Source organism: Arachis ipaensis, chromosome B07 (assembly GCF_000816755.2).
Source record: "Arachis ipaensis cultivar K30076 chromosome B07, Araip1.1, whole genome shotgun sequence".
In the NCBI taxonomy this organism is placed as follows: domain Eukaryota; kingdom Viridiplantae; phylum Streptophyta; class Magnoliopsida; order Fabales; family Fabaceae; genus Arachis; species Arachis ipaensis.
Window position 1 is genome coordinate 3,505,796 of NC_029791.2, and position 10,389 is coordinate 3,516,184.

General features: G+C 33.8%; 2 protein-coding genes across 2 annotated transcripts in view; one reads left to right on the forward strand and one right to left on the reverse strand.

The window, feature by feature from the left end:
- Positions 271–7,434, forward strand: LOC107608547 (probable LRR receptor-like serine/threonine-protein kinase At1g07650). Its single transcript, XM_016310311.2, has 24 exons — positions 271–531; positions 721–892; positions 2,191–2,262; positions 2,347–2,415; positions 2,551–2,622; positions 2,734–2,805; positions 2,891–2,962; positions 3,044–3,115; positions 3,232–3,303; positions 3,403–3,477; positions 3,581–3,652; positions 3,764–3,835; positions 3,933–3,998; positions 4,161–4,229; positions 4,319–4,357; positions 4,457–4,515; positions 4,662–5,047; positions 5,150–5,345; positions 5,512–5,661; positions 5,829–5,947; positions 6,050–6,260; positions 6,363–6,603; positions 6,681–6,831; positions 6,919–7,434. The coding sequence occupies exons 1-24, from the start codon at positions 405–407 to the stop codon at positions 7,312–7,314; spliced, it is 3,102 nt and encodes a 1,033-aa protein (XP_016165797.1). The 5' UTR covers positions 271–404; the 3' UTR covers positions 7,315–7,434.
- The window catches only part of LOC107608548 (citrate synthase, glyoxysomal), a 5,004-nt gene continuing 2,111 nt past the window's right edge, over positions 7,497–10,389 (reverse strand). Inside the window, exons 5-13 of the mRNA XM_016310312.2 lie at positions 10,278–10,340; positions 10,037–10,146; positions 9,681–9,800; positions 9,528–9,603; positions 9,104–9,177; positions 8,797–8,917; positions 8,331–8,428; positions 8,121–8,244; positions 7,497–7,945 (exon numbers count right to left, since the gene is read on the reverse strand). Of these exons, the coding sequence (XP_016165798.1) occupies positions 7,814–7,945; positions 8,121–8,244; positions 8,331–8,428; positions 8,797–8,917; positions 9,104–9,177; positions 9,528–9,603; positions 9,681–9,800; positions 10,037–10,146; positions 10,278–10,340 (918 nt within the window). The 3' untranslated portion in view covers positions 7,497–7,813. The remainder of the gene's footprint in view (positions 7,946–8,120; positions 8,245–8,330; positions 8,429–8,796; positions 8,918–9,103; positions 9,178–9,527; positions 9,604–9,680; positions 9,801–10,036; positions 10,147–10,277; positions 10,341–10,389) is intronic.

A 10,389-nucleotide genomic window follows, 5' to 3' on the forward strand; every position in this document is an offset into this window, starting at 1 on the left:
TATATATTTAAACAAAAATATTTTATTTATTACAATTTGTTTTTTATTCTCACAGTGTCATTCCACTCCCTCTTGCATCTTACAATCATAAACAAATATTATACATTATATTACTGTTAATACATTAATACATTAAGATTAACATTGGGTTTGGCATTATGCCATAATAATGTTATTTTAATTTGGTCCCTACTCACAATAAGACTACACAGTACCTTATGCTGCATAACCATTTATTTATTTATTTATTTATTTTTTCTTGTATCCTAATATCTATCACTATCCTCATGACTCAAATCTCATAAATAAGTTCCCTATAGTTGTTACCTCACTACCCTTTATTTATTTCTGCTACTTATTGGAACAACAACCAATTAGTAACACTCCAAAGTTCAAACTCAATCATGGAGAATAATTTAGACCATTGCTGTTGTTCCAAGCTCCTTCTTTTTCTTCTCCTTGGTTCAACTTCATTGGTTTTCTTGTCACATTTGGCTTCTGCTGCCACACCAAAACTCAACATTGAAGAAGGTAAGAGAGTCATTACTTCACTACTACAACTACTACTTCTTCTTGTCTTAGTAGCTTAATATAATTATTGCTTTTGTATTCTATAGTTATAGGAAGGAAGTGATTTTGGTCAAATCTTATATGGTCACATAATTTTAATAATTAATGATTGATATAACATTATTGTTGATTTGATTTATGTATATGCAGTGAAGGCATTGAAAGAGATAGGGAAGAAGTTAGGGAAGAAGGATTGGGACTTTGGTGTTGATCCTTGCAGTGGAGAAGGGAATTGGAACATGTCTGATAAGAAGAGCTTTCAGAGCTTTGTGGCTTGTGATTGCTTTTCCTTCAATCAATCTTCTTGCCATCTTGTAAGCATGTACTGTTCTCTCTCTCTTAATCATTCATTTTTAATGTGAATTATGGCAGAAAATCACATGGAAACATGTGCCTTTAGGGAGATGAAGGAAGAGTCTCACTTTTTCTTCTTCAAGCTTTCCATTTAATTGTTCTTCACCTGAATTTTCATTCAAAATTGGTAGCTATAACTGCCTGAACTTATCATAATTCATAAATAATCTTCCTCTCTCAAATTATGCTTAGCTATATATATATATAACTTAGAGGTTTAATTATGTATGTCTTTGTAGTATTCTGTTAACATAATGTAACTATAGTTATTTTATTGAATGTAACAAATAAATTTATTGATTGAGAATGACTGAAGGATTAAATATTAATATCACTGATTCTCTAAACAGTAAGAGTTTCTCTGTAGTATCTTTTATAATATTTGTTGTAATGTGTGCATATCCTTTGGCCATACAATAAGTTATGTTGTCTTATATATTATTAGTCTTAATCAAACAAATTAGTGAGGTGTCAAAGTGCCCCATTGGTCTAAATTGGAGTGAAGTTTGAAAATTTGTTGCAAAGTCCAATCATCATTTTCACACCTCAGAAGTGACAGATCTTTGTGCAAATTGCATGTCATAGTTGACTTTGAAGTGGATCCTCTGATCTAATCATTTTTTTTAAGACAGCAAAAGTAAATTCTTATCTGTAATAACTTTTTGGTCAGTGCTTACTGCAAACTTTTAAATTATATATTCTTTTATATCCAATTGATAAGTCCTAGATTGACTAGGCTTGAAAATATGTCACTGTAGTTTGCTTCATTTACTTTTGGAGTTTAACTAAACTCAAAATTAGATCTTAATTTTTGCAAATGTTAACTGGTTTTTTGAACAGGAAATGTTGATTTAGGTTCAAAGATGACTAGTGGCTTACTTAACAGAATGTTTTCTATTCTTTTATGAAGAAAATACATAAATTCTACATTGGTTGGAAATTTTTATATATAATGGTATTTGCTAGATTTTCTAATTATGTTGTTCTGTTTTAAGGCTTATTTGTTGGAACATTTTGCATTAATCATAATCATGTTAACCACTACCTAAATTCTAATCAGTAACACTTATTACACTACACCAAGTGTTCTTCATATTAATTGAGTATTTAGATTATTTTTTAATTAGCAAAACAAAGGAAACACCTGCTAGTAGTTAAGAAAATACTAGTGTCAAAATAATGTTTATTATAAATAGTGTATGCATAGTGGTAGCACTATTAAATTCTAATTTCCTGCTTTTAATTTCACATTCTAAAATCTAACAGATACTTGAAGGCAGAGAATCTGAGTGGTACTCTTTCACCAGAGTTTTCCAAGCTCCATTATCTCAAGATTTTGTAAGATAAACCAACCAAACCTCAGCTTTTGAACTATGATTCATTGCTCCATTATCTCTAACTTGGTGTTGCACTTTCAAATAGGGACCTTAGTCGCAACCTCATCACTGGTTCTATACCTCAACAATGGGCTTCCATGAACTTAGTTGAGCTGTAAGAAGTTTCTTTCTCATATAATGCACCCTTTGGTTTCGCAGCACGCAGTGCGCATGCGCGAACACTATGTTTCTTCCTCAGCAAGTAAACAATTTGCCAATGACAATATAGATTTTTTAACTGAATTTGCAGCTCTTTAATGGGAAACAAATTATCAGGTCCATTCCCCAAGGTTCTCACAAATATTACAACTCTCAAAAACATGTAAGTTGATGCATTTTCCTTTATTTTCACCTTTATTGTGAGTAGAAATGTTATGTACTCTAAACAATGTATGTGGTAATATGATTTCCAATATTTGCATGAACATTGCAGAAGTATTGAGGGAAATTACTTTACAGGCCCCATCCCAAATGAGATTGGGAAGTTGATCAATCTAGAAAAGATGTAATAATATACTCTTGACCTCTTTTTTCTCTACTTAACATATGTAGTATTGCTTGACATGAATGAATCATGTTTATTTGTTCAGCATTCTGTCATCAAATGGATTCACTGGAACATTGCCAGCATCACTCTCCAAGTTAACCAAGTTGAATGATCTGTAAGTATTTTCTTATCAATCTGATTTGTCTACATTCCACCATAGGTAAACTTTGATAATCTTTGTGAAGTCACATATTAGGAGGCTAAGCGATAATAGTTTCTCCGGGAGGATACCGGATTTCATTAGTAATTGGACATCAATCGAAAAGCTGTAAGCCTAATTCTTTGTTCTCTTTTTATTGTATTTGTTTTTATATTTACACGGGCATCCAATCAGATACTATCGTATAGACAAAAATAGTTAATTTCGACACCTCTTTGTTACAGGCACATGCAGGGTTGTTCTCTTGAGGGGCCTATACCTTCTAGCATATCTGCATTGACAAGATTGAGTGATTTGTATGCTTGTAATACTTTACTATTATTGTTATTATTAACTTTGATTAAAGATGATGAATATATCAAGTGATTTTTTTTTCTTTCCTTTATGATACTTAGGAGGATAAGTGACCTAAAAGGTACTAAAGGCTCTTCTTTCCCACCACTGAGTAATATGAAATCCATGAAGACACTGTGAGTTTTCAGTGACTCAAATTCAATATATCTTTTTTTTCCCTCTCAAATTCAATATAACAATGGCCTATATCTTTTTTTTCTTGGACATCTTATAATGTAGGATACTGAGAAAATGCTTGATCAAAGGAAATATCCCTGATTATATAGGAAGAATGGAAAAACTGAAAATGTTGTAAGTAAAATCACCAAATCAGACATACATATAGGGTTATATACACACGGTTTTTGAATTTACTCATTCTTTATGCAAAACAAGTTCATGTATTTATCTTCATTGTTTTAGAGATTTGAGTTTCAATGGCTTGAGTGGGAAGATACCTGAATCTTTTTCCAACCTTGACAAACTTGACTACATGTAAGTAAATGGATTTAATGAAAATTTGTGATTCAATCATCTCATTCACCTTTCTAATGAAACGACTTCCTTTTCTTTTATCATATATATGTTGCAGGTATTTAACTGGGAACATGCTATCAGGGACCATAGCAAGTTGGATCCTTAGAACTAGTAAAAATGTGTATGTGAAATCCCCTGATCTTTTAGATATATGGCATTAGTTTACAAACAATCTAGATTTCAGATATGTTAATGCTAAATCTGATGTTTAAAGACAAATATTGTTGAGCTTGCATAACACTCTTATGTAAACCGCGATCATGACATACTAGTTTTGGTGCAGGGATATCTCTTCCAATAACTTCAACTGGGATAGCTCTAGTCCAGTTGAATGTCAAAGAGGAGGGACCTTGTAAGTTTAATTTGAGGTCTGATATTCATTTTGACTTAAATGAATGTTAGTTATCAGTTATAACTAATTAACTTTTGCTATTTTTCCAGAAACCTTGTTGAGGGATACTCCTCATCCGCGGATACACAGTAAGCTAATTTTGCTTTGAATATGAAGTTTCACCCTTTCAGATTTTAAGAATTTTCTGAAAAACTAGGCCTTACCTTAAATTCCACATTTTGTTGCAGAAGTAGGATTCCTACATGCCTTAAAAGGAACTTTCCATGCCCTGCCTCAGTTACCAAATGTAAGTGTGTGTAATGCATTAAATTTAAGATTAACTTATGAATCTCTTCTAAGTTCAAGAAATAAACAAAATAGAAGTTACAAAAACTTCTAGTAAACATGATTGCATGCTCCAAGAATTCCTAATTGCCATTGTTTATGCAACAGATTCTCACTCCATGAACATAAACTGTGGTGGACCGGAAGCAAATGTCAGCGGCCGTGTTTATGAAGTCGACAGAGAAGGAAGAGGTGCATCAATGTTGTATTACCCTACTCAGGGATGGGCTCTAAGCAGCACTGGGAACTTCATGGACAATGACATTGACTCTGATCCCTTTATTGTGACTAATGCTTCAAGACTTGTAAATGTCTCTGCACTCAATTCAGAACTTTACACTACAGCTCGTGTTTCGCCCCTTGCTCTGACATACTATGGCCTATGCCTTATCAATGGAAACTACACTGTTGAGCTTCACTTTGCAGAGATTATGTTTATCAATGACAGGTCATTTTACAGTCTCGGAAGGCGAATTTTTGATGTGTACATCCAGGTAGCTACTGCCACATGATTTAGACATGATTCTAGTTGTTTGGTTCCTACTGAATTGTGCATTGATGTGGATGGAATGTGTTGTTATGTGGTTGAAATTCAGGGGAAATTGGTGTTGAAAGAATTTGATATCCAAAAAGCAGCTGGTGGTACTGGCAAGCCAATTGTGAAGACATTTAATGCAACTGTCACAGAACATACATTGAAAATTCACTTCTACTGGGCTGGAAAGGGCACAACCGGCATACCGACTCGAGGAGTTTATGGACCTCTAGTATCTGCTATCTCAGTAGAGCCTAGTAAGTGTTTCCAAGCTAAACTCTTATTTGTAAACTTCTGCATAGTGTTTACTACTTTGTATTAAAGGAATTAAAATTTTCATAGTGTTTAAATTTTATGTCTATGTATATCTAGATTTTGTTGTTGATTCTACAAAAGCTAATAAATACTGTTTCCCTTGCCCAGATTTCCCAGTACCATCAGAAAATGGCCACAAAAGCTACATCATTCTGCTAGCTGCTTGTATAGTTGCTGCTGTTGGAGTACTTGTTCTTATTTTGTTGGGTGTAATGAGGAGAAAGGGATATATAGGAGGAAGCAATGCAGTGTATAAAGGTATGGAACATTGCAAATTTGCAATATAACACCAAGTTCTTTGAAGAACTATTATTTTTTTATTTGAGTATTTCAATTTCTTTCAAATAAGTATACCTCCAAAAGCAGTGTTCATGTTTAAAACTTGAATTCAAATTTCACACTTGTCTTTCTTATTTTCTTCCCAGAACTTAGGGGTATAGATCTGCAGACAGGATTGTTTACTTTAAAACAAATCAAAGCAGCAACTAAAAACTTTGATGTAGCTAATAAAATTGGTGAAGGTGGCTTTGGTTCTGTTTACAAGGTATGTTTCATCCTTCTTTTTCATTCTGTTGTTATTTAGCCGAAATGTACGGATCGACGTCGAATCTATCTAACTATATATAAACCTTTGTCCATGATGCAGGGGCTACTATTAGATGGAACTGTAATTGCAGTAAAGCAACTCTCATCAAAATCAAAGCAAGGAAACCGTGAGTTTGTGAATGAGATAGGAATGATATCAGGGCTTCAACATCCAAATCTGGTTAAGCTTTATGGATGTTGTGCTGAGGGTAATCAGTTAATACTGATATATGAGTATATGGAAAACAATTGTTTATCTCGGATACTATTTGGTAAGTTTCAGAATGATGATTAACATTATAAATTCACACCTGCAATTTGAATAAAGTATATTGAATGAATCAACTGATTATCTTTATCACAATCATATGTAGGTAAGGATCTAGACAGAAAAGTGAAACTGGACTGGCCAACCAGGAAGAAGATTTGTCTTGGTATAGCTAGAGCTTTAGCTTATCTCCATGAAGAGTCCAGAATCAAGATCATTCATAGGGATATAAAGACTAGTAATGTCTTACTAGACAAGGATTTCAATGCCAAAGTTTCGGATTTTGGTTTGGCTAAACTCAATGAAGATGACAAAAGTCATGTTAGCACTCGAATTGCAGGAACAATGTAAGTTCATCGTATTCTGCAACCATTTCAAAAGTTATTATTTGTAGTTCATCTACATGTTTGTTGTCATTTTGCAGTGGTTATATGGCTCCTGAGTATGCAATGCGTGGCTATTTAACTGACAAAGCAGATGTGTATAGCTTTGGGGTGGTTGCATTGGAAATCGTTAGCGGAAAGAGCAACACAAATTACAGACCTAATGAGGAATTTGTTTATCTTCTTGATTGGGTAACTTCTAAAAACAAGGATTGATTTGTATTGCATGATATAAATTGATATTGGTTATTCTAGTCTGAAATCTGAGTTTTTTTTCAGGCATATGTCTTGCAAGAAAGAGGAAATCTTCTAGAGCTTGTTGATCCAGATTTGGGGTCAGAATATTCAACAAAAGAGGCAATGGTAATGCTAAATGTGGCTCTACTATGTACTAATGCATCTCCAACACTAAGACCAACAATGTCACAAGCTGTGAGCATGCTTGAAGGTTGGACAGACATTCAAGATATACTTTCTGATCCTGGATATTCAGCTTATAGTTCAAATTCAAGATATAAGAGTATGAGGAATCACTTCTGGCAGAATCCAAGTAGATCACAAAGCATGTCAACATATAGTACTATGTATGCTGATGCTAATTCCTCTCACTCACTTATTGAAACAGAAGGGAGTTACCATCTTGTAAAAGTTAACTCAGACATGTCAGACAACTGATGACAGTTTCCTTAACACCATGTCTATATAGAAATCTGTCTCTAATGTACATTTGAAGAAACTCTTTTTTATGCCTTCCAAATGGTGATTGTAGATTCAACCAGTTTCCTTTCACTCTTACCTAAGTATTTGCTTGCAGTGACCAGTGTGCTCTCTAAGACAAGTGACTACACCTTTATATATGATATGAAACGTAACAATATTTTATTTTCAAGAATAAAATCAAAATTAATATTTAACAAAGTACTTAAAAGGCATAAGTAGAAGGAGTAGCACCTATATATAGTGCTTGAATACATGGCTTGAACAACTAATCCCACCCAACATCATTTTTCATGGATGAGACTGAAGTTGAATTATTTATCCAGTGACATGCTCCCTATGAATCACCCTGGTTATAGCAAAGTAATACACGTCCATAAACAAGGAATTATGTTCTCCCTACATTTTCTATGTATAACCTTTTGGTCATGACACTCATCCAAACTGGGGTTCTAAACTACATCCCTGATCCAGCGAGCCGCCGCTTTGAGGCATTCGACATGGCTACCTGGCCAAGCTTGTCAGCATCACTTGATACAATCCTTTCGTTGATCGGATTATAATGTCGCAACCATTCTCCAACATAAACCTAAAGCATAGAATAGATTCTGTGAAGCTAGGGAAGCGAAATGTAACCGGAAATGCATCAGATGTTCTATATCTTCTGGTAAATACTACACAACCATATGCATGAAATAACCAACTATAATCCTGATTAATGGGCAAAAAATCATAAACAAAGTGATTTGGAGAAAGAAAGTAACCTGATGAGGTCTCATAATCTTCGTATCAGGATCATTCAATGACTCTCTCCAATGTGCCAAGTACCCAGCCATTCGAGGGATTGCAAATAAAACAGTGAAAAACTCAGGTGGGAACCCCATGGCCCTGATTGCATAAAACCATCAACTCAAGCATGCATAAGCATAATTTATCATATCTAAATCTAAATGCAAGATGTAATGATTGATTACCTATAAATTATTCCAGAATAGAAGTCAACATTTGGATATAGCTTCCTCTTGATGAAATATTCATCAGATAGTGCAACCTTCTCCAAGGCAACTGCAACCTGAACAATCAAGCGTTTGCACACAAGTTAGAACTTTCAAAGCTTAAACTAAACATACTGAATCAAATTGAAACAAATAATGCTTTTAAAATAAAAATTTGCTACAGATTATTTTGTCTAATTCTATCTGCAATTTAATTTTAACACAATAAAAAATGTAAAATATAAGAAAAATTATAAATGTGGGGAGAACAGACCTTCCATGTGAATTTTCTTTTAGCACATGTCATGTTTAGAGAATTAGAGAATTAGAGATATTATATATGTTCAAATCATGTGAAATTTTCACATGTGAGGATCTATACCCGCACGTAGGTATGTCATTGTATTAACAAATAGGAAAGACAGACTAAAAGATGGATAAATACCTCAATAAGAGGATCCCGGCCAGTAATTGCAAAAACTTCCTCTGTCAGTTTTCTTAGGACCTTTGCTCTGGGATCATAGTTTTTGTACACTCTGTGACCAAAACCAGACATCTTCCTTTTCCTGTGGAAAAGCAAAAGAAAAAGATTTTTATCTTAAGTTATCTTCTTTCCCCCACTTTCATTTAAGAAATCCCCAAAAAGTGAAGCAACAATAGCAATCCATGATGCTATCTTTCCAGGGTACAAGCATTAAGCCAAAAATTTGGGAAGAAATAAGACCCAGAAAACAAAAGAAAGTAGTAGCCACCTGGATTTGACACCTTCAATGAACTCCGGAATGTTCTCAACACTTCCAATTTCACTCAGCATTTTGAGGACAGCCTGCACAATCAAAGGTTACATTAGGAAGCTCATACATAAAAATATCAGTGTTGTGCTTATGTGTATTCACTTCATCATATAATAAAGAATGAACAAAAGATTGTGACAGCTTCATTAACTCTTTATAGTAATTCCTTACATTTAAAAAAAAAGTCATTCTAATAATAATAATAATAATAAAGGCTTCATATTATTTTTAAGTTTACAATATCAACAAGAAATTAGTTATTTCATACCAATTTTATCTTCTTTTTTTCCTTTCTTTTTCTTTTTGAAAAATCTTTAAATTGTATTCTCATTCCTAGGGTCATAGGCCTAAATGAAATAATATTCTGAAATAGTGGGAGAACCTCATTAGCTCCACCATGAAGAGGTCCATATAGAGCTCCAACACCCCCAGCAACAGCAGTGAATACATCAACACCACTGAAATAAATTAATAATTAAGCAAGATTAGATTAGCTGCTTTCTTTGCTTAAGTAGTGCTGTAGTATGATGTCTACCTTGATGCAAGGTGTCGAACAGCGGATGTAGAACAATTCATTTCATGCTCTGCATGCAGGATGAAGATGATGTCCAGTGCACGAGTTAGCTTAGGGTTGGGTCTATATGACCGATCGCCCCTGAACGCATCAACAGTGAAGGTTGCATTACACACTTATTCCACACACAAATAGAAAACGCAACTACCATCCTATCATCTATTTTTATTCATATTAACCAAGCCAGGTAGTATTATAGTGTTTACAAGAAAAACAATTTTTTTCATAACAAGCGCGCAACAACAACAACAACAACAACAATAATCATCATTATCATCATCTTGTACAATTAGACATAAGAATAGAATAATACTTACAGGGAATCTAGCATGTATAAGAAATTCTCAGTGAAAGAAAGACTGTTGGATGGAAGCACAGGTGGTCTTCCTGTAATTCTGAGATAAATTGCAGCAGCTATCGTTGTTATCTGCAGCGAAAAAAAAAATGGGCCGGTCAATGATTGCAAAAAACTGAAAAAAGATATAGAGTTGTATGGATAATTTAGATATATCAGACCCAGCTGGGGGAGATGAGAAAAAAGAGAATGAATAGGCATACCTTTCCAATAACCCGTGCTATTTGTTTATCTCTCACTTGATTTGAATTATAAACACCCTGACCCTGCATTAAACAATAATAGATCATGAAAAACAAAATTCAATTTATATAT

What these genes read in the sequence shown, in the direction of transcription:
- LOC107608547 (XM_016310311.2), top strand. Translation starts at nt 405, where the DNA reads ATGGAGAATAATTTAGACCATTGCTGTTGTTCCAAGCTCCTTCTTTTT. An exon ending in TCCTCATCCGCGGATACACA is followed by an intron (nt 4,358 to 4,456) that starts GTAAGCTAATTT and finishes ATTTTGTTGCAG; the next exon opens with AAGTAGGATTCCTACATGCC. An exon ending in TTTTTGATGTGTACATCCAG is followed by an intron (nt 5,048 to 5,149) that starts GTAGCTACTGCC and finishes GTTGAAATTCAG; the next exon opens with GGGAAATTGGTGTTGAAAGA.